The sequence below is a fragment of the Salmo salar genome, chromosome 21 (genome assembly GCF_965601325.2).
Source record: "Salmo salar chromosome 21, fSalSal1, whole genome shotgun sequence".
NCBI lineage: Eukaryota > Metazoa > Chordata > Actinopteri > Salmoniformes > Salmonidae > Salmo > Salmo salar.
The window spans coordinates 58814091-58839803 of NC_138311.1; the positions used below are offsets into that span (position 1 = coordinate 58814091).

Sequence of the window (25713 nt, forward strand, 5' to 3'; positions counted from 1 at the left end):
CACGGAGACCCATTGGACACGGAGAGAGAGATCCATAGGACACGGAGACGGAGACCCATAGGACACGGAGACGGAGACCCATAGTACACGGAGACGGAGACCAATAGGACGCGGCGACCCATAGGACGCGGCGACCCATAGGAAGCGGCGACCCATAGGACGCGGAGACCCATAGGACGCCGGAGACCCATAGGACGCCGGAGACCCATAGGACGCCGGAGACCCATAGGACGGCGGAGACCCATAGGACGCCGGAGACACATAGGACGCGGACACAGCGACCCATAGGACGTTGAGACCCATAGGACGCGGAGACCCATAGCGTCCATAAGACGCGGGGAACCATAGGACGCGGAGACCCATAGGACGCGGTGACCCATAGGACACGGTGACCCATAGGACGCAAACAGAGCGACCCATAGGACGCGGAGACCCATAGGACACGGACACAGCGACCCATAGGACGCGGCGACCCATAGGACGCGGCGACCCATAGGACGCGGAGACCCATAGGACGCGGAGACCCATAGGAAGCGGCGACCCACAGGACACAGAGACCCACAGGACACAGAGACCCACAGGACACAGAGACGGAGACCCATAGGACACAGAGACGGAGACCCATAGGACACGGAGACCCATAGGACACGGAGACCCATAGGACACGGAGACCCATAGGACACGGAGACCCATAGGACACGGAGACCCATAGGACACGGAGACCAATAGGAAACGGTGACCAATAGGACACGGAGACCCATAGGACGCGGAGACCCATAGGACGCGGAGACCCATAGGACGTGGTGACCCATAGGACGCGGCGACCCATAGGACACGGAGACGGAGACCCATAGGACACGGCGACCCATAGCACGCGGCGACCCATAGGACGCGGAGACCCATAGGACGCGGAGACCCATAGGACACGGAGACGGAGACCCATAGGACACGGAGACCCATAGGACGCGGAGACCCATAGGACGCGGAGACCCACAGGACGCGGCGACCCACAGGACGCGGCGACCCATAGCACGCGGAGACCCATAGGACACGGAGACCCATAGGACACGGAGACGGAGAACCATAGGACACGGAGACCCATAGGACACGGAGACCCATAGGACACGGAGACGGAGACCCATAGGACACGGAGACCCATAGGACGCGGAGACCCATAGGACGCGGAGACCCATAGGACGCGGAGACCCATAGGACACAGACGGAGACCCATAGGACACAGACGGAGACCCATAGGACACAGACGGAGACCCATAGGACACGGAGACCCATAGGACACGGAGACCCATAGGACGCGGTGACCCATAGGACGCGGAGACCCATAGGACGCGGAGACCCATAGGACGCGGAGACCCATAGGACGCGGTGACCCATAGGAGGCGGACGCGGCGACCCATAGGACGCGGAGACCCATAGGACCCATAGGACACGGTGACTCATAGGACGCGGTGACTCATAGGACGCGGCGGCCCATAGGACGCGGAGACCCATAGGACACGGACGCGGCGACCCATAGGACGCGGAGACCCATAGGACGCGGAGACCCATAGGACGCGGAGACCCATAGGACGCGGCGACCCACAGCACGCGGCGACCCACAGCACGCGGCGACCCATAGGACGCGGAGACCCATAGGACGCGGAGACCCATAGGACGCGGAGACCCATAGGATGCGGAGACCCATAGGACGCGGCGACCCATAGGACGCGGAGACCCATAGGACGCGGAGACCCATAGGACCCATAGGACACGGTGACTCATAGGACGCGGTGACTCATAGGACGCGGCGGCCCATAGGACGCGGAGACCCATAGGACGCGGAGACCCATAGGACACGGACGCGGCGACCCATAGGACGCGGAGACCCATAGGACGCGGAGACCCATAGGACGCGGAGACCCATAGGACGCGGAGACCCACAGGACGCGGAGACCCATAGGACCCATAGGACGCGGCGACCCATAGGACGCGGAGACGGAGACCCATAGGACACGGAGACGGAGACCCATAGGACACAGAGACCCATAGGACCCATAGGACGCGGTGACCCATAGGACCAATAGGACGCGGCGACCCATAGGACGCGGAGACCCACAGGACGCGGAGACCCATAGGACCCATAGGACGCGGCGACCCATAGGACGCGGAGACGGAGACCCATAGGACACGGAGACGGAGACCCATAGGACACAGAGACCCATAGGACCCATAGGACGCGGTGACCCATAGGACCAATAGGACGCGGCGACCCATAGGACGAAGAGACCCATAGGACGCGGAGACCCATAGGACGAGGACACAGCGACCCATAGGACGCGGACACAGCGACCCATAGGACGCGGAGACCCATAGGACACGGAGACGGAGATCCATAGGACACGGAGACGGAGAACCATAGGACGCGGTGACCCATAGGACGCGGAGACCCATAGGACGCGGAGACCCATAGGACGCGGAGACCCATAGGACGCGGTGACCCATAGGACGCGGTGACCCATAGGACACAGACACAGCGACCCATAGGACGCGGCGACCCATAGGACGCGGCGACCCATAGGACGCGGAGACCCATAGGACGCGGAGACCCATAGGACGCGGAGACCCATAGGACGCGGAGACCCATAGGACGCGGCGACCCATTGGACGCGGCGACCCATAGGACACGGAGACGGAGACCCATAGGACACGGAGACGGAGACCCATAGGACACGGAGACCGATAGGACACGGAGACGGATAGGACACGGAGACCGAGACGGATAGGACACGGAGACGGATAGGACACGGAGACGGATAGGACACGGAGACGGATAGGACACGGAGACCGATAGGACACGGAGACCGATAGGACACGGAGACCGATAGGACACGGAGACCGATAGGACACGGAGACCGATAGGACACGGAGACCGATAGGACACGGAGACCGATAGGACACGGAGACCCATAGGACACGGAGACCCATAGGACACGGAGACCCATAGGACACGGTGACCCATAGGACACGGTGACCCATAGGACACGGAGACCCATAGGACACGGAGACCCATAGGACGCAGTGACCCATAGGACGCAGTGACCCATAGGACGCAGTGACCCATAGGACGCGGAGACCCATAGGACGCGGAGACCCATAGGACGCGGAGACCCATAGGACGCGGAGACCCATAGGACGCGGAGACCCATAGGACGCGGAGACCCATAGGACGCGGAGACCCATAGGACACGGAGAGCCATAGGACACGGAGAGCCATAGGACACGGAGAGCCATAGGACACGGAGAGCCATAGGACACGGAGAGCCATAGGACACGGAGACCCATAGGACGCGGAGACCCATAGGACGCGGAGACCCATAGGACGCGGAGACCCATAGGACGCGGAGACCCATAGGACGCGGAGACCCATAGGACGCGGAGACCCATAGGACGCGGAGACCCATAGGACGCGGACACAGTGAACCATAGGACGCGGCGACCCATAGGACGCGGAGACCCATAGGACGCGGAGACCCATAGGACGCGGAGACCCATAGGACACGGAGACCCATAGGACACGGAGACCCATAGGACACGGAGACCCATAGGACACGGAGACCCATAGGACACGGAGACCCATAGGACGTGGTGACCCATAGGACGCGGCGACCCATAGGACACGGAGACGGAGACCCATAGGACACGGCGACCCATAGCACGCGGCGACCCATAGGACGCGGAGACCCATAGGACGCGGAGACCCATAGGACACGGAGACGGAGACCCATAGGACACGGAGACCCATAGGACGCGGAGACCCATAGGACGCGGAGACCCACAGGACGCGGCGACCCACAGGACGCGGCGACCCATAGCACGCGGAGACCCATAGGACACGGAGACCCATAGGACACGGAGACGGAGAACCATAGGACACGGAGACCCATAGGACACGGAGACCCATAGGACACGGAGACGGAGACCCATAGGACACGGAGACCCATAGGACGCGGAGACCCATAGGACGCGGAGACCCATAGGACGCGGAGACCCATAGGACACAGACGGAGACCCATAGGACACAGACGGAGACCCATAGGACACAGACGGAGACCCATAGGACACGGAGACCCATAGGACACGGAGACCCATAGGACGCGGTGACCCATAGGACGCGGAGACCCATAGGACGCGGAGACCCATAGGACGCGGAGACCCATAGGACGCGGTGACCCATAGGAGGCGGACGCGGCGACCCATAGGACGCGGAGACCCATAGGACCCATAGGACACGGTGACTCATAGGACGCGGTGACTCATAGGACGCGGCGGCCCATAGGACGCGGAGACCCATAGGACACGGACGCGGCGACCCATAGGACGCGGAGACCCATAGGACGCGGAGACCCATAGGACGCGGAGACCCATAGGACGCGGCGACCCACAGCACGCGGCGACCCACAGCACGCGGCGACCCATAGGACGCGGAGACCCATAGGACGCGGAGACCCATAGGACGCGGAGACCCATAGGACGCGGAGACCCATAGGATGCGGAGACCCATAGGACGCGGCGACCCATAGGACGCGGAGACCCATAGGACGCGGAGACCCATAGGACCCATAGGACACGGTGACTCATAGGACGCGGTGACTCATAGGACGCGGCGGCCCATAGGACGCGGAGACCCATAGGACGCGGAGACCCATAGGACACGGACGCGGCGACCCATAGGACGCGGAGACCCATAGGACGCGGAGACCCATAGGACGCGGAGACCCATAGGACGCGGAGACCCACAGGACGCGGAGACCCATAGGACCCATAGGACGCGGCGACCCATAGGACGCGGAGACGGAGACCCATAGGACACGGAGACGGAGACCCATAGGACACAGAGACCCATAGGACCCATAGGACGCGGTGACCCATAGGACCAATAGGACGCGGCGACCCATAGGACGCGGAGACCCACAGGACGCGGAGACCCATAGGACCCATAGGACGCGGCGACCCATAGGACGCGGAGACGGAGACCCATAGGACACGGAGACGGAGACCCATAGGACACGGAGACCCATCGGACCCATAGGACGCGGTGACCCATAGGACCCACAGGACGCGGAGACCCATAGGACGCGGCGACCCATAGGACGCGGAGACGGAGACCCATAGGACACGGAGACGGAGACCCATAGGACACGGAGACCCATAGGACCTATAGGACGCGGCGACCCATAGGACGCGGAGACCCATAGGACCCATAGGACGCGGCGACCCATAGGACGAGGACACAGCGACCCATAGGACGCGGACACAGCGACCCATAGGACGCGGAGACCCATAGGACCCATAGGACGCGGTGACCCATAGGACCCACAGGACGCGGAGACCCATAGGACCCATAGGACGCGGCGACCCATAGGACGCGGAGACCCATAGGACGCGGAGACCCATAGGACACGGAGACGGAGACCCATAGGACACGGAGACCCATAGGACACGGAGACGGAGACCCATAGGACACGGAGAACCATAGGACGCGGAGACCCACAGGACGCGGCGACCCACAGCACGCGGCGACCCATAGCACGCGGCGACCCATAGCACGCGGCGACCCATAGCACGCGGCGACCCATAGGACGCGGCGACCCATAGGACGCGGCGACCCATAGGACGCGGAGACCCATAGGACGCGGAGACCCATAGGACACGGAGACCCATAGGACGCGGAGACCCATAGGACGCGGAGACCCATAGGACGCGGAGACCCACAGGACGCGGAGACCCATAGGACCCATAGGACGCGGAGACGGAGACCCATAGGACACGGAGACGGAGACCCATAGGACACAGAGACCCATAGGACCCATAGGACGCGGTGACCCATAGGACCCATAGGACGCGGCGACCCATAGGACGCGGAGACCCATAGGACGAGGACACAGCGACCCATAGGACGCGGACACAGCGACCCATAGGACGCGGAGACCCATAGGACACGGAGACGGAGACCCATAGGACACGGAGACGGAGAACCATAGGACGCGGTGACCCATAGGACGCGGTGACCCATAGGACGCGGAGACCCATAGGACGCGGTGACCCATAGGACACGGACACAGCGACCCATAGGACGCGGCGACCCATAGGACGCGGCGACCCATAGGAAGCGGAGACCCATAGGACCCATAGGACGCGGTGACCCATAGGACCCATAGGATGCGGCGACCCATAGGACGCGGAGACGGAGACCCATAGCACACGGAGACGGAGACCCATAGGACACGGAGACGGAGACCCATAGGACACGGAGACCGATAGGACACGGAGACGGATAGGACACGGAGACCGAGACGGATAGGACACGGAGACCGAGACGGATAGGACACGGAGACCGAGACGGATAGGACACGGAGACCGAGACGGATAGGACACGGAGACGGATAGGACACGGAGACGGATAGGACACGGAGACGGATAGGACACGGAGACGGATAGGACACGGAGACGGATAGGACACGGAGACCGATAGGACACGGAGACCGATAGGACACGGAGACCGATAGGACACGGAGACCCATAGGACACGGAGACCCATAGGACACGGAGACCCATAGGACACGGAGACCCATAGGACACGGTGACCCATAGGACACGGTGACCCATAGGACACGGTGACCCATAGGACACGGTGACCCATAGGACACGGAGACCCATAGGACACGGAGACCCATAGGACGCAGTGACCCATAGGACGCAGTGACCCATAGGACGCAGTGACCCATAGGACGCAGTGACCCATAGGACGCAGTGACCCATAGGACGCGGAGACCCATAGGACGCGGAGACCCATAGGACGCGGAGACCCATAGGACGCGGAGACCCATAGGACGCGGAGACCCATAGGACGCGGAGACCCATAGGACGCGGAGACCCATAGGACACGGAGAGCCATAGGACACGGAGAGCCATAGGACACGGAGAGCCATAGGACACGGAGAGCCATAGGACACGGAGAGCCATAGGACACGGAGACCCATAGGACGCAGTGACCCATAGGACGCGGAGACCCATAGGACGCGGAGACCCATAGGACGCGGAGACCCATAGGACGCGGAGACCCATAGGACGCGGAGACCCATAGGACGCGGAGACCCATAGGACGCGGACACAGTGAACCATAGGACGCGGCGACCCATAGGACGCGGAGACCCATAGGACGCGGAGACCCATAGGACGCGGAGACCCATAGGACACGGAGACCCATAGGACACGGAGACCCATAGGACACGGAGACCCATAGGACACGGAGACCCATAGGACACGGAGAGCCATAGGACGCGGAGACCCATAGGACGCGGAGACCCATAGGACACGGACGCGGAGACCCATAGGACGCGGAGACCCATAGGACACGGACGCGGAGACCCATAGGATGCGGAGACCCATAGGACGCGGAGACCCATAGGACGCGGAGACCCATAGGACACGGAGACCCATAGGACGCGGAGACCCATAGGACGCGGAGACCCATAGGACGCGGAGACCCACAGGACGCGGAGACCCATAGGACCCATAGGACGCGGAGACGGAGACCCATAGGACACGGAGACGGAGACCCATAGGACACAGAGACCCATAGGACCCATAGGACGCGGTGACCCATAGGACCCATAGGACGCGGCGACCCATAGGACGCGGAGACCCATAGGACGAGGACACAGCGACCCATAGGACGCGGACACAGCGACCCATAGGACGCGGAGACCCATAGGACACGGAGACGGAGACCCATAGGACACGGAGACGGAGAACCATAGGACGCGGTGACCCATAGGACGCGGTGACCCATAGGACGCGGAGACCCATAGGACGCGGTGACCCATAGGACACGGACACAGCGACCCATAGGACGCGGCGACCCATAGGACGCGGCGACCCATAGGACGCGGAGACCCATAGGACACGGAGAGCCATAGGACACGGAGACCCATAGGACACGGAGACCCATAGGACGCGGTGACCCATAGGACGCGGAGACTCATAGGACGCGGACACAGTGAACCATAGGACGCGGCGACCCATAGGACGCGGCGACCCATAGGACGCGGAGACCCATAGGACGCGGAGACCCATAGGACGCGGAGACCCATAGGACGCGGAGACCCATAGGACGCGGAGACCCATAGGACGCGGAGACCCATAGGACCCATAGGACGCGGTGACCCATAGGACCCATAGGATGCGGCGACCCATAGGACGCGGAGACGGAGACCCATAGCACACGGAGACGGAGACCCATAGGACACGGAGACCCATAGGACCCGGCGACCCATAGGACGCGGAGACCCATAGGACGCGGAGACCCATAGGACGCGGAGACCCATAGGACGCGGAGACCCATAGGACGCGGAGACCCATAGGACGCGGACACAGCGACCCATAGGACGCGGACACAGCGACCCATAGGACACGGAGACGGAGACCCATAGGACACGGAGACGGAGACCCATAGGACACGGAGACCCATAGGACACGGAGACGGAGACCCATAGGACACGGAGACGGAGACCCATAGGACACGGAGACGGAGACCCACAGGACGCGGTGACCCATAGGACGCGGTGACCCATAGGACGCGGAGACCCATAGGACGCGGAGACCCATAGGACGCGGCGACCCATAGGACGCGGCGACCCATAGGACGCGGAGACCCATAGGACGCGGTGACCCATAGGACCCATAGGACGCGGCGACCCATAGGACGCGGAGACCCATAGGACGCGGAGACCCATAGGAGGCGGAGACCCATAGGACACGGAGACGGAGACCCATAGGACACGGAGACCCATAGGACACGGAGACAGAGACCCATAGGACACGGAGACAGAGACCCATAGGACACGGAGACCCATAGGACACGGAGACCCATAGGACACGGAGACCCATAGGACACGGACACAGTGAACCATAGGACGCGGCGACCCATAGGACGCGGAGACCCATAGGACGCGGAGACCCATAGGACCCATAGGACACGGTGTCTCATAGGACGCGGCGACCCATAGGAAGCGGCGACCCATAGGACACGGTGACCCATAGGACACGGTGACCCATAGGACACGGAGACCCATAGGACACGGAGACCCATAGGACGCAGTGACCCATAGGACGCAGTGACCCATAGGACGCAGTGACCCATAGGACGCAGTGACCCATAGGACGCAGTGACCCATAGGACGCAGTGACCCATAGGACGCGGAGACCCATAGGACGCGGAGACCCATAGGACGCGGAGACCCATAGGACGCGGAGACCCATAGGACGCGGAGACCCATAGGACGCGGAGACCCATAGGACGCGGAGACCCATAGGACACGGAGAGCCATAGGACACGGAGAGCCATAGGACACGGAGAGCCATAGGACACGGAGAGCCATAGGACACGGAGAGCCATAGGACACGGAGACCCATAGGACGCAGTGACCCATAGGACGCGGAGACCCATAGGACGCGGAGACCCATAGGACGCGGAGACCCATAGGACGCGGAGACCCATAGGACGCGGAGACCCATAGGACGCGGAGACCCATAGGACGCGGACACAGTGAACCATAGGACGCGGCGACCCATAGGACGCGGAGACCCATAGGACGCGGAGACCCATAGGACGCGGAGACCCATAGGACACGGAGACCCATAGGACACGGAGACCCATAGGACACGGAGACCCATAGGACACGGAGACCCATAGGACACGGAGAGCCATAGGACGCGGAGACCCATAGGACGCGGAGACCCATAGGACACGGACGCGGAGACCCATAGGACGCGGAGACCCATAGGACACGGACGCGGAGACCCATAGGATGCGGAGACCCATAGGACGCGGAGACCCATAGGACGCGGAGACCCATAGGACACGGAGACCCATAGGACGCGGAGACCCATAGGACGCGGAGACCCATAGGACGCGGAGACCCACAGGACGCGGAGACCCATAGGACCCATAGGACGCGGAGACGGAGACCCATAGGACACGGAGACGGAGACCCATAGGACACAGAGACCCATAGGACCCATAGGACGCGGTGACCCATAGGACCCATAGGACGCGGCGACCCATAGGACGCGGAGACCCATAGGACGAGGACACAGCGACCCATAGGACGCGGACACAGCGACCCATAGGACGCGGAGACCCATAGGACACGGAGACGGAGACCCATAGGACACGGAGACGGAGAACCATAGGACGCGGTGACCCATAGGACGCGGTGACCCATAGGACGCGGAGACCCATAGGACGCGGTGACCCATAGGACACGGACACAGCGACCCATAGGACGCGGCGACCCATAGGACGCGGCGACCCATAGGACGCGGAGACCCATAGGACACGGAGAGCCATAGGACACGGAGACCCATAGGACACGGAGACCCATAGGACGCGGTGACCCATAGGACGCGGAGACTCATAGGACGCGGACACAGTGAACCATAGGACGCGGCGACCCATAGGACGCGGCGACCCATAGGACGCGGAGACCCATAGGACGCGGAGACCCATAGGACGCGGAGACCCATAGGACGCGGAGACCCATAGGACGCGGAGACCCATAGGACGCGGAGACCCATAGGACCCATAGGACGCGGTGACCCATAGGACCCATAGGATGCGGCGACCCATAGGACGCGGAGACGGAGACCCATAGGACACGGAGACCCATAGGACCCGGCGACCCATAGGACGCGGAGACCCATAGGACGCGGAGACCCATAGGACGCGGAGACCCATAGGACGCGGAGACCCATAGGACGCGGAGACCCATAGGACGCGGACACAGCGACCCATAGGACGCGGACACAGCGACCCATAGGACACGGAGACGGAGACCCATAGGACACGGAGACGGAGACCCATAGGACACGGAGACCCATAGGACACGGAGACGGAGACCCATAGGACACGGAGACGGAGACCCATAGGACACGGAGACGGAGACCCACAGGACGCGGTGACCCATAGGACGCGGTGACCCATAGGACGCGGAGACCCATAGGACGCGGAGACCCATAGGACGCGGCGACCCATAGGACGCGGCGACCCATAGGACGCGGAGACCCATAGGACGCGGTGACCCATAGGACCCATAGGACGCGGCGACCCATAGGACGCGGAGACCCATAGGACGCGGAGACCCATAGGACGCGGAGACCCATAGGAGGCGGAGACCCATAGGACACGGAGACGGAGACCCATAGGACACGGAGACCCATAGGACACGGAGACAGAGACCCATAGGACACGGAGACAGAGACCCATAGGACACGGAGACCCATAGGACACGGAGACCCATAGGACACGGAGACCCATAGGACACGGACACAGTGAACCATAGGACGCGGCGACCCATAGGACGCGGAGACCCATAGGACGCGGAGACCCATAGGACCCATAGGACACGGTGTCTCATAGGACGCGGCGACCCATAGGAAGCGGCGACCCATAGGACGCGGAGACCCATAGGACGCGGAGACCCATAGGACGCGGAGACCCATAGGACGCGGACACAGTGAACCATAGGACGCGGCGACCCATAGGACGCGGAGACCCATAGGACGCGGAGACCCATAGGACGCGGAGACCCATAGGACATGCAGTCAGAGTGGAAGAATAGGACAAAGGAATGATGGAGGCCAACGTTCATTGCAAGCAAATAATTCACAGACAAAACTCTATTCCATACAGTAATAAACAGATCCTCTACAGCCTCTGGGTGTTCCACGTCCACATGATGTAATGATGTACTGTTTAATTTACTGGGTGCTCGCGAGACAGTGAAAACGGATCTTGGTTTCTTCTTTAAGATAAATGACCGAATGGAGCGACAGGACTACACGGGGATTAGAGTGCTTAGAAACAAAACACTACCAATCCTCTTTACTTGAAACACCTCCAGATTACACTTTCTTTTTGTTAATTTCACCTTTATTTAACCAGATAATTAATAAATAAATATAAATAACCCTAAATTTAACCAGGTATTTATATATAACCCTAACCCTTTATTTAACCAGGTAGGCCAGTTGAGAAGAAGTTCTCATTTACAATTGCGACCTGGCCAAGATAAAGCAAAGCAGTGCGACACAAACAACAACACAGAGTTACACATGGAGTAAACAAACACACAGTCAATAACACAATAGGAAAAAAAGAAAGTCTATATACAGTGTGTACAAATGGCGTGAGGAGGTAACGCAATAAATAGGCCATAGTAGCGAAGTAATTACAATTTAGCAGATTAACACTGGAGTGATAGATGAGCAGATGATGGTGTGTAAGTAGAGATGCTGGTGTGCAAAAGAGCAGCAAAGTAAATAAAAACAATATGGGGATGAGGTAGGTAGATTGGGTGGGCTATTTACAGATGGACTATGCGCATCTGCAGCGATCGGTTAGCTGCTCAGATGTTTAAAGTTGGTGAGGGGAATGTAAGTCTCCAGCTTCAGCGATTTTTGCAATTCGTTCCAGTCACTGGCAGCAGAGAACTGGAAGGAAAGGCGGCCAAAGGAGGTGTTGGCTTTGGGGATGACCAGTGAGATAGAACACTAATGTGTAAAGAACAGCAATATATACCCCTGGACATGACTGACACAGTGTCTATTGAATTAATGGACAACAAGACTGGCAGTTTGCCCCCAAAAACAGAAAGAACAGAGCCGATTAATGAAGAACCATCAGGGGAAATACAAAACTAACCTTGTATTCCTCGATAAATGTACCACTCCATGACTATTATTGAACACTGAGAAAAATACGCAATTTCTAATTTTAATAATTGTCATAGTCTAGGCCTATAGCTAATAAGAAATGTGGTAGTACCTCAGCCCAGGTGAATCTGACAGAAGAAGGGGCCACCACTAATAAAGGCCACTCTTTCCTGTAGTAGGCAGCTATGCAAATAGCCTGAACTGTCTTCCCCAGTCCCATGTCGTCAGCCAGGAGGAGGCGGCCATCTTTGGACACCGCAAAGCTGGAGGAGACAACCAGGGTTTAATACAACTACAGTCGAAGTCGGGAAGTTTACATACACCTTAGCCAAATACATTTAAACTCAGTTTTTCACAATTCCTGACATTTAATCCTAGTAAAAATTCCCTGTTCTTAGGTCAGTTATGATCACCACTTTATTTTAAGAATGTGAAATGTCAGAATAATAGTAGAGAGAATGGTTTATTTCAGCTTTTATTTCTTTCATCACATTCCCAGTGGGTCAGAAGTTTACATACACTCAATTAGTATTTGGTAGCATTGCCTTTAAATTGTTTAACTTGGGTCAAATGTTTCAGGTAGCCTTCCACAAGCTTCCCACAATAGGTTGTGTGAATTTTGGCCCATTCCTTCTGACAGATCTGGTGTAACTGAGTCAGGTTTGTAGGCCTCCTTGCTCGCACACACTTCAGTTCTGACCACACATTTTCTATAGGATTGAGGTCAGGGCTTTGCGATGGCCACTCCAGTACCTTGACTTTGTTGTCCTTAAGCCATTTTGCCACAACTTTGGAAGTATGCTTGGGGTCATTGTCCATTTGGAAGACCCATTTGCGACCAAGCTTTAACTTCCTGACTGATGTCTTGAGATGTTGCTTCAATATATCCTCATAATTTTCCTACCTCATGATGCCATCTATTTTGTGAAGTGCACCAGTCCCTCCTGCGGCAAAGCACCCCCACAACATGATGCTGCCACCCCCATGCTTCACGGTTGGGATGGTGTTCTCCGGCTTGCAAGCCTCCCCCTTTTTCCTCCAAACAGTTCTATTTTTGTTTCATCAGACCATAGGACATTTCTCCAAAAAGTACGATCTTTGTCCCCATGTGCAGTTGCAAACCTTAGTCTGGCATTTTTATGCCGGTTTTGGAGCAGTGGCTTCTTCCTTGCTGAACGGCCTTTCAGGTTATGTCGATATAGGACTCGTTTTACTGTGGATATAGATACTTTTGTACCCGTTTCCTCCAGCATCTTCACAAGGTCCTTTGCTGTTGTTCTGGGATTGATTTGCACTTTTCGCACCAAAGTACGTTCATCTCTAGGAGACAGAACGCGTCTCCTTCCTGAGCGGTATGATGGCTGCGTGGTCCCATGGTGTTTATACTTGCGTACTATTGTTCGTACAGATGAACGTGGTACCTTCAGGCGTTTGGAAATTGCTCACAAGGATGAACCAGACTTGTGGAGGTCTACACCGGTTTTTCTGAGGTCTTGGCTGATTTCTTTTGATTTCCCCATGATGTCAAGCAAAGAGGCACTGAGTTTGAAGGTAGGCCTTGAAATACATCCACAGGTACACCTCCAATTGACTCAAATGACGTCAATTAGCCTATCAGAAGCTTCTAAAGCCATGACATCATTTTCTGGAATTTTCCAAGCTGTTTAAAGGCCCAGTCAACTTTGTGTATGTAAACTTCTGACCCACTGGAATTGTGATCTAGTGAATTATAAGTGAAATAATCTGTCTGTAAACAATTGTTGGAAAAATGACTTGCGTCATGCACAAAGTAGATGTCCTAACCGACTTGCCAAAACTATAGTTTGTTAACAAGAAATGTGTGGAGTTGTTGAAAAAAACGAGTTTTAATGACTCCAACCTAAAGTGTTTGTACTTCAACTGTTCACACAAACAGACTATTAATCAAGAACCATCAGGGGAAATAGAAGACACTCAAGGTGTAATACAAACAGACTGATTATCACAATATGAAACTATATAAAACAACCAGATACACAAGATTTGTATACATTAGGCACAAAACGAAGGAGAAAACCTGAAAACGGGGGAAATATTGGAAATGTCCAATATTAAACACTAATTTCCGCTTTCAGCTGCTAAACATTTTAGCTGTGGTGTGCCCTAATGAATACAACCCAGTACACGCTGCTGCTACTCTGTTATTATCTATGCATTTTAATAACTCTACCTACATGTACATATTACTACAATTACCTCGACACTGTCGCCCCCGCACATTGACTCTGTAGCGGTACCCCCTGTATATAGCCTCCACATTGACTCTGTAGCCGTACTCCCCTGTATATAGCCTCCACATTGACTCTGTACCGTAATACCCTGTATATAGCCTCCACATTGACTCTGTACCGGTACCCCCTGTATATAGCCTCCACATTGACTCTGTAGCGGTACCCCCTGTATATAGCCTCCACATTGACTCTGTACTGTAATACCCTGTATATAGCCTCCACATTGACTCTGTACCGGTACTCCCCTGTATATAGCCTCCACATTGACTCTGTACTGTAATACCCTGTATATAGCCCCACTATTGTTATTTACTGCTGCTCTATAATTATTTGTGACTTGAGTTGTATGGTCATGATAACAGTGAGACTAACACCTACTTGACACCGTCTCTCTGGAAGGGCATGAGACGACGTGTCAATGAGGGGTCGATGGAGGACAGGTCCGCTTCAGGAACCTCTGATGTCCATGTCTGGCTGCCTTCAAACAGGGCAGAGAACACCTGGATCACACCCCTAGGGAGAGGCTCAATCTCTACTGATGGAATGGCACCGAGAGCCTCCACTGGGAAGTAGAACACGGAACACAGTCACACTGAGCATAGAACTTTCACTGAATACAGAACAATATAGAACACAGAACACTCACAGAATATAGAACACAGAACACTCACTGAATATGCCAGAACACAGAACACTCACTGAATATAGAACACAGAACACTCACTGATTATAGAACACAGAACACTCACTGATTATAGAACACAGAACACTCACTGAATATAGAACACAGAACACTCACTGAATATAGAACACAGAACACTCACTGAATATAGAACAGAACACTCACTGAATATAGAACACAGAACACTCACTGAATATAGAACACAACACTCACTGAATATAGACACAGAACACTCACTGAATATAGAACACTCACTGAATATAGAACACAGAACACTCACAGAATATAGAACACTCACTGAATATAGAACACAGAACACTCACTGAATATAGAACACAGAACACTCACTGAATATAGAACGCAGAACACTCACTGAATATAGAACACAGAACACTCACTGAATATAGAACGCAGAACACTCACTGAATATAGAACACAGAACACTCACTGAATATCCAGACACCACAGACACCACTCACTGATTATAGAACACAGAACACTCACTGAATATAGAACACAGAACACTCACTGAATATAGAACACAGAACACTCACTGATTATAGAATGCAGAGGTCGCAGACAATTCAGCAGAAAAGGCAAGCGGATACATGACCATGAAGTGTCAAAACAATGACCACAACAGGATAATACTTACTAAGTCTTTTATAATCCTCAAGCAAGAAACTCCACTTTCTTGTCTTCATATCTTAACAAAAGAGAGAATATATATATATATATATATATATATATATATATATATATATAATATTACAAAGCACTATCCAAAACTTGATACTGATGAATATATGAAAATGAAATAATACTCTTGAAAAAAAAAATAGTAGGAAAATGAACTAACAGGTCCAGGGCTGTGGCGGTCATGGAATTGTCAGCCTGTTATTGTCATGCGAATGCCAGTCTCACAGTAATTGATCGTTAATAACATAAATATGTTTAACAGTTCTTATGCGCCATTGGCTAGTTCATTTAGCAGGCAAGATATGCTTATAAAGTCTCGTGCCATTATTTTAAAATTATTGTAAAGAATAATATAATTGAACTTAGCTGAATAAAATAGAAAGGATATTTTTCCCATTCCGGAGCGAGTGCACATATGAAGTGGCTATGATGAGCGTAAAAGTAGGTAGATTTAGATGTGACACAAACCTTAGAATGTGTTAGAAATCAAAACATACAGGGCCCCATGATGCGGCTACAGGCTATTGACCATTTGCTCTCAGTTCCTTTCCTCAGGCTGCTGACCCACGAGGATGAGGACGAGTGGTGTTCCACCTACCCTGTTCGCTCATCAAGTGATCATATTCTCAATTTAAAATCTTGTCTTTGCTAATATGTAAAAAAAATAAAATGTGTTTGGATTTAGAACTGGCCCGTTATCAAAACGGGAAGGAACATGGTCATGGTGGAAAGGCATGTCAATCTGTATGCTGCTTTCATGCAGTTCACGTCATGTTGGCTAGGCTACTCTGGTTTTATAGAGGAACAGCTGACAAAGAAATAGAGCAGCAGCTGGGATCCTTTTTTTAGCAGCAACCATCAGAAGTCTGCTTTCACACAGGATTGCATAATGCCTGGGCTTATAAGAACACTTATTTCACGCCACACATCAACCACTAGTTGAGGAGCATGCAGCCTCTCTCTGCATGACAGGTGATAGGCCACCCAAACTCTGTATGCCATCCGAGACGGGATTGTGTCGAGGCACAGATCTGGGGAAGGGTACCAAAAACATTTCTGCAGCATTGAAGGTCCCTAAAAACACAGTGGCCTCCATCAGTCTTAAACGGAAGAAGTTTGGAACCACCAAGACTCTTCTTAGAGCTGGTCGCCCGGCCAAACTGAGCAATCGGGGGAGAAGGGCCTTGGTCAGGGGAGGTGACCAAGAACCCGATGGTCACTGACAGAGCTCCAGAGATCCTCTGAGGAGATGGGAGAACCTTCCAGAAGGACAACCATCTCTGCAGCACTCCACCAATCAGGCCTTTATGGTAGAGTGGCCAGACGGAAGCCACTCCTCAGTAAAAAGCACGACAGTCCGTTTTTCTGCGGCAGGGACTGGGAGACTAGTCAGGATCGAGGCAAAGATGAACGGAGAAAAGTACAGAGAAATCCTTGATGAAAACCTTCTAGAGCGCTCAGGACCTCAGACCGGGGTGAAGGTTCACCTTCTAACAGGACAACGACCCTAAGCACACAGCCAAGAACAACGCAGGAGTGGCTTCAGGACAAGTCTCTGAATGTCTTTGAGTGTCTATGTCAGAGCCCGGACTTGAACCCGATCGAACATCTCTGGAGAGACCTGAAAATAGCTGTGCAGCGACGCTCCCCATCCAACCTGACAGAGCTTGAGAGGATCTGCAGAGAAGAATGGGAGAAACTCCCCAAATACAGGTGTGCCAAGCTTGTAGCGTCATACCCAAAAAAGACTCAAGGCTGTAATCGCTGCCAAAGGTGCTTCAACAAAGTACTGAGTAAAGGGTCTGAATACTTATGGAAATTTGATATTTCAGGGGTTTTTTAACTGTTTTTTCTTTGTTATTATGGGGGTATTGTGTGTAGATTTATGAGGGATTATAAAAAAATAAAACAATTTCAGAATAAGGCTGTAACATAACAAAACGTGGAAAATGTAAAAGTTTTGTATTTCATTTCTAGTAGCCAAAATGGCTTAAAAAACAGTTTTTGCTTTGTCATTATGGGGTATTGTGTGTAGATTGATGAGGGAAAAAAAACAAATTTAATCCATATTAGAATAAGGCTGTAACTAGAGGTCAACCGATTAATCGGCATGGCCGATTTCAAGTTTTCATAATCGGTAATCGGCATTTTTGGACGCCGATTACATTGCATTCCACGAGGAAACTGCATGGCAGGCTGACCACCTGTTACGCGAGTGCAGCAAGGAGCCAAGGTAAGATGCTAGCTAGCATTACACTTCTCATAAAAAACAAAACAATCTTCACATAATCACTAGTCAACTACACATGGTTGATGATATTACTAGGTTAACTAGCTTGTCCTGCGTTGCATATAATCAATGTGATGCCTGTTAATTTATCATCGAATCACAGCCTACTTCAACTTCGCCAAACGGGGGATGATTTAACAAAAACGCATTTGCGGAAAAAAGCACAATCGTTGCACGACTGTACCTAACAATAAACATCAATGCCTTTCTTAAAATCAATACACAGGAGTATATATTTTTAAACCTGCATATTTAACTAAAAGAAATCCAGGTTAGCAGGCAATATTAAACTAGGGAAATTGTGTCACTTCTCTTGTGTTCTGTGCACGCAGAGTCCGGGTATATGCAACAGTTTGGGCCGCCTGGCTAGTTGCGAACTAATATGCCAGAATTTTACGAAATTATGACATAACATTGAAGGTTGTGCAATGTAGCAGCAATATTTAGACTTATGGATGCCACCCGTTAGATAAAATACGGAACGGTTCCGTATTTCACTGAAATAATAAACGTTTTGTTTTCGAGATGATAGTTTCCGGATTCGACCATATTAATGACCAAAGGCTCGTGTTTCTGTGTTTATTATATTATAATTAAGTCTATGATTTGATAGATCAGTCTGACTGAGCGATGGTAGGCAGCAGCAGGCTGGTAAACATTCATTCAAACTTTACTGTGTTTGCCAGCAGCTCTTAGCAATGCTTGAGTCACAGCGCTGTTTATGACTTCAAGCCTATCAACTCCTGAGATTAGGCTGGCAATACTAAAGTGCCTATTAGAATATCCAATAGTCAAAGGTATATGACATACAAATGGTAGAGAGAAATAGTCGACGGGTCATAATTCCTATAATAACTACAACCTAAAACTTCTTAGCTGGGAATATTGAACCACCAGCTTTCATATGTTCTGAGCAAGGAACTTAAAACGTATTTTTTTTCACTTTCTTCTCAAAAACAGTTTTTGCATTATTTAAACAAAATTGAGCATGTTTCATAAAATCAATTTAGTCTCAAATAAATTATGTATTATATTAAGTTAAAATAAAAGTGTTCATTCAGTATTGCTGTAATTGTGATTATTACAAATATATATAAAAAATGATATATCTTTTTTTATAAAATCGGTCGATTAATAGGTATCGGCTTTTTTGGGTAAATGGTCGACCTCTAGCTGTAACCTAACAAAATGTGGGAAAAGTCAAGGGGTCTGAATACTTTCCGAATGCACTGTATGTACCAAAGCCATCTTCAAAAAATGTGTTTTTCTGCCGTGTGTAATATGTGGTAGGCTATTAGGCTTTGGATAATGGTACAATCATTATTTGAATTCAGGTGGGGTTTTTTTTCAGGTTTAGGCTCACATATAGGCCTATGCATAAACTATGGTGTCCTACATGCAAGTTCAGAAATACTTTGAATTAATCATCACCTTACAAAGCACTGTCCCTTTCGTTGTGTTTGGCTTTGAAACAACATCCACAACTACCAGGTTTTCCAGTTTCAACCTGTTGTTGAACTTCTTTCTTCAAACTGATCATCACAGTGAGGTTAAACAATGCAGCCTAAAGGTGAGTTTTAAAAGCATGAACCGTTTTGATGATAAGTGTTTGATGTGATTTATGATTGCATTGATGTCAGAGTGGTTAGAGGGACAATAGAGCCCTGAGTACCAGGCCATTAGGACCCGATGGAGGGACAATAGAGCCCTGAGTACCAGGCCATTAGGACCTGATGGAGGGACAATAGAGCCCTGAGTACCAGGTCATTAGGACCCGATGGAGGGACAATAGAGCCCTGAGTACCAGGCCATTAGGACCCGATGGAGGGACAATAGAGCCCTGAGTACCAGGCCATTAGGACCTGATGGAGGGACAATAGAGCCCTGAGTACCAGGCCATTAGGACCTGATGGAGGGACAATAGAGCCCTGAGTACCAGGTCATTAGGACCCGATGGAGGGACAATAGAGCCCTGAGTACCAGGCCATTAGGACCCGATGGAGGGACAATAGAGCCCTGAGTACCAGGCCATTAGGACCTGATGGAGGGACAATAGAGCCCTGAGTACCAGGCCATTAGGACCCGATGGAGGGACAATAGAGCCCTGAGTACCAGGCCATTAGGACCTGATGGAGGGACAATCGAGCCCTGAGTACCAGGACATTAGGACCTGATGGAGGGACAATAGAGCCCTGAGTACCAGGACATTAGGACCTGATGTAGGGACAATAGAGCCCTGAGTACCAGGCCATTAGGACCTGATGGAGGGACAATAGAGCCCTGAGTACCAGGCCATTAGGACCTGATGGAGGGACAATGGAGCCCTGAGTACCAGGCCATTAGGACCTGATGGAGGGACAATAGAGCCCTGAGTACCAGGCCATTAGGACCTGATGGAGGGACAATAGAGCCCTGAGTACCAGGCCATTAGGACCTGATGGAGGGACAGTAGAGCCCTGAGTACCAGGCCATTAGGACCTGATGGAGGGACAATGGAGCCCTGAGTACCAGGCCATTAGGACCTGATGGAGGGACAATAGAGCCCTGAGTACCAGGCCATTAGGACCTGATGGAGGGACAATAGAGCCCTGAGTACCAGGCCATTAGGACCTGATGGAGGGACAATAGAGCCCTGAGTACCAGGCCATTGGGACCTGATGGAGGGACAATAGAGCCCTGAGTACCAGGCCATTAGGACCTGATGGAGGGACAATAGAGCCCTGAGTACCAGGCCATTAGGACCTGATGGAGGGACAGTAGAGCCCTGAGTACCAGGCCATTAGGACCTGATGGTCATTAGCGACTTGGGTAAACCTACTACCAACGCATGTCCAGAGTGCATAAGAGAATATTACCATGACTGAATGGTCACGTGGAATTTGACTGCGGCCATGCCTGCCGGTGTGCCGGTAATACTGTCACCGTAACGGCCCTAAAACAGGTTTCCACTTACCATAGTTCTTGGAAGGCATCTGTTTGAAAGCAGCGATGACGTCAACATGGTACCCAACGTCGACCTCGAAGCGCGATCGTGACACCAGGGTGGCGTGGCCCTGTACGGTGGCCCCTGGTCTCTTCCAGCCACTACACAGCTTCAGCAGGGCCCCAAGCGAAGCAGTGTCACGGGACCGGCTAGACCCCGGCGCCACGTCAATACCCCCCACCAGAGGTTTCAGACATATACAGGAGATGGAGCCGGACTCCTCCACTACAACAGGAAATACATGGGCCTTCTTAGATAGTTCCAAATGGCACTCTATTCCGTATACAGTGCACTACTTTGGACCAGAGCTCTATAGGGAAGAGTGTGTCTATTGGGACAAAGACAATATCTTTACTTGACCAATACATGTGATTATCTTCTTAAAGTATATGATGTGTGTAGGCCTATCTCATACTTAGCTGACGATAGTCCTCAAGGCTGAAGTTCCACATCTTGGTAGCAGGGTCTGTTGGAGATACAAGATAAACAATAACAAGACATAGAAAACAAGTGTACGTAATCTAAGGGTATAAAATAGAAAATAAAATATTAGTTATTGCACTATATAGGGCTGTAATTCACTTTTCAAATCGGACAAATCTCCAGGATGAATTTAAATACATCCATTAAAAAAATAAAAATAATACTAAAAATAAAAATAAAAACTCACCATAATTGCGTGAAGGGATGTTTTTGAACAAAGCAATCAGCTCAGCATGGTAGCCGACTTCCACTCTGAAACGCTCCTCTGAGTGAGACACACATTTCCCTCTGACTGTGACGGCAGGGTTCTTCACAGGTAGAGAGTTACTAACGTCAGTACTGCTGGAGGAAGGTAGCTGCTGCTTTCTCACAGCACTCTGGACAGATGGTGACGTGGCTCCATGTTTGGTTCCTTGTTTATAGAAACTACCAACGGCACTTCCAGAACCGGAAGACGGGCCAGAAGAAGAGGTATTTGGATGAGGTTTAGAAACAGAGAAACTGTCCGTTGTAGAAGTAGGATACAGACCAGGTAACACTGCTTTATTCGGCTGTGGAGGTTTGAACACAGAGGAGACATTCTGGCCTGATGATGATGATGATGATGACTTCGCTCCATATGAACTACCAGTACCAGTGGAACTTCCAGAAATGGAAAATGACGGGCCACCCGTTGTCTTTGGCTGAAGAGGTTTGAACCCAGTGGGGCTTCCTCCTGTAGACACATCTAACCCTTTCAAGGAATGTTGTCCCTTTGGGAGAGGTAGTGGGTCAATTACTTTAATCTGAGGAGACAAAGACAAGAAAAACTAAAAACAGAGTACATTAGAAACAAAAGTCATTGCCAACAGACAAACCAAAAACAAATATAACTGTACAAAACGTCAAGGTATCACTCCTCACCTGTTTAGTGGCAGTATTGGAGAATAGTGAATTCTGTCCAGACTTGTCCCTTGGGCTAGAAAACAACTGGTTAGGTCTCCTGTCTTGAACCCGTGGAACATCATTCTGATGCACAGTATTAGGTGGATGATGAGTTAGTCCTGGTCGGGGAGTTGAGTTAGAAAGTGGATCAGACTGAGTGCTAACGCGTTGCTGAGGAGCACTGGCTGGGTTGTTAAGTAATGATAGGGGCGTCTGGTTGTTTGACTGAGCAGCCTGTCTCTGTGCTCTAATCGCTAAAGCTTTCCGTCTATTCTCCTCTATCTTCTGCTGCTGCTCTGCCGTCAAAGAGCTAGACATGGTTAATTATTAGCTCTAGCTATATAGCCTGCTTATTTGCTGGCAAGTTAGGTTGTAGCTAGCTAGTTAGCTATCGTTAGCTTGCTAACAAGTCGGAAAAGTTCACAGCCCATATCGGTAAGAGAAATATGAATAAACAAGTAGCAGAGTTAACTAGCTATGTCTAAATAGGACATATTTTAGCTAACGACCTACGCTAAATCAACAAAAACAGAAGTTATTCGTAAGTACATTAACTTTCTGGTTTCTTGTTTGTGACTTCCGGCGAAGGAAGTGACGTTTAACAATAGCAAGTCACGTGGTGTAAATGTTCTGAGCTTTTTTTATTATTTATTTATTTATTTTATTTTTTTGTTAATTCTTTCAATACAGTAAAACGTTGTGTGCAGTGATACTATATATAAATATCTGTCCCTTTTTGCAATATAGGGAGTCATTCTCACAAAGCGAGATCTGACTAGAAAAGTGATGTATATTTCCTAAAGAAAATGTGATGTGATGTGCTTGCTGGCTTGTTTTAAATGGATTTATTGATGTGAAATAAGTTATAGTAGTGGTAGTGACTGGTTATAGTGGTGGTAGTGGCTGGTTATAGTAGTGGTAGTGTCTACAGTAGTAGTGGTAGTGACTGGTTATAGTTATAGTAGTGGTAGTGTCTACAGTAGTAGTGGTAGTGACTGGTTATAGTTATAGTAGTGGTAGTGTCTACAGTAGTAATGGTGGTGACTGGTTATAGTAGTGGTAGTGACTGGTTATAGTTATAGTAAGGGTAGTGACTGGTTATAGTAGTGGTAGTGACTGGTTATAGTAATGGTAGTGACTGGTTATAGTAGTGGTAGTGACTGGTTATAGTTATAGTAGTGGTAGTGACTGGTTATAGTAGTGGTAGTGACTGGTTATAGTAGTGGTAGTGACTGGTTATAGTGGTGGTAGTGGCTGGTTATAGTAGTGGTAGTGTCTACAGTAGTAGTGGTAGTGACTGGTTATAGTTATAGTAGTGGTAGTGTCTACAGTAGTAATGGTGGTGACTGGTTATAGTAGTGGTAGTGACTGGTTATAGTTATAGTAAGGGTAGTGACTGGTTATAGTAGTGGTAGTGACTGGTTATAGTAATGGTAGTGACTGGTTGTAGTAGTGGTAGTGTCTACAGTAGTAGTGGTAGTGACTGGTTATAGTAGTGGTAGTGACTGGTTATAGTAGTGGTAGTGACTGGTTATAGTTATAGTAGTGGTAGTGACTGGTTATAGTAATGGTAGTGTCAAGGTTATAGTAATGGTAGTGACTGGTTATAGTAGTGGTAGTGACTGGTTATAGTAGTGGTAGTGACTGGTTATAGTAGTGGTAGTGTCTGGTTATAGTAGCGGTAGTGACTGGTTATAGTAGTGGTAGTGACTGGTTATAGTAGTGGTAGTGTCTGGTTATAGTAATGGTAGTGACTGGTTATAGTAGTGGTAGTGACTGGTTATAGTTATAGTAGTGGTAGTGACTGGTTATAGTAGTGGTAGTGACTGGTTATAGTAGTGGTAGTGTCTACAGTAGTAGTGGTAGTGACTGGTTATAGTAGTGGTAGTGACTGGTTATAGTAGTGGTAGTGTCTGGTTATAGTAGTGGTAGTGACTGGTTATAGTAGTGGTAGTGACTGGTTATAGTAGTGGTAGTGTCTGGTTATAGTAGTGGTAGTGACTGGTTATAGTAGTGGTAGTGTCTGGTTATAGTAGTGGTAGTGACTGGTCATAGTAGTGGTAGTGACTGGTTATAGTAGTGGTAGTGACTGGTTATAGTAGTGGTAGTGACTGGTTATAGTAGTGGTAGTGTCTAGTTATAGTAGTGGTAGTGACTGGTTATAGTAGTGGTAGTGTCTGGTTATAGTAGTGGTAGTGACTGGTTATAGTAGTGGTAGTGACTGGTTATAGTTATAGTAGTGGTAGTGTCTGGTTATAGTAGTGGTAGTGTCTGGTTATAGTAGTGGTAGTGACTGGTTATAGTAGTGGTAGTGACTGGTTATAGTAGTGGTAGTGACTGGTTATAGTAGTGGTAGTGTCTGGTTATAGTAGTGGTAGTGACTGGTTATAGTAGTGGTAGTGACTGGTTATAGTTATAGTAGTGGTAGTGTCTGGTTATAGTAGTGGTAGTGTCTGGTTATAGTAGTGGTAGTGACTGGTTATAGTAGTGGTAGTGACTGGTTATAGTAGTGGTAGTGACTGGTTATAGTAATGGTAGTGACTGGTTATAGTAATGGTAGTGACTGGTTATAGTAGTGGTAGTGACTGGTTATAGTTATAGTAGTGGTAGT

General features: G+C 51.4%; 1 protein-coding gene across 2 annotated transcripts in view; it reads right to left on the minus strand.

Annotated features, from left to right (window-relative positions):
- The window catches only part of LOC106582590 (SWI/SNF related, matrix associated, actin dependent regulator of chromatin, subfamily a-like 1), a 52264-nt gene extending 28558 nt beyond the window's left edge, over positions 1-23706 (minus strand). For both annotated transcript variants that reach the window (XM_045704940.2, XM_082967270.1), the window contains exons 1-7: positions 23082-23706; positions 22366-22963; positions 22111-22161; positions 21666-21920; positions 16379-16429; positions 15420-15603; positions 12884-13034 (exon numbers count right to left, since the gene is read on the minus strand). In XM_045704940.2, the coding sequence (XP_045560896.2) occupies positions 12884-13034; positions 15420-15603; positions 16379-16429; positions 21666-21920; positions 22111-22161; positions 22366-22963; positions 23082-23420 (1629 nt within the window). In that variant the 5' untranslated portion in view covers positions 23421-23706. The remainder of the gene's footprint in view (positions 1-12883; positions 13035-15419; positions 15604-16378; positions 16430-21665; positions 21921-22110; positions 22162-22365; positions 22964-23081) is intronic.
- Between the last annotated feature and the right edge of the window lie 2007 nt (positions 23707-25713).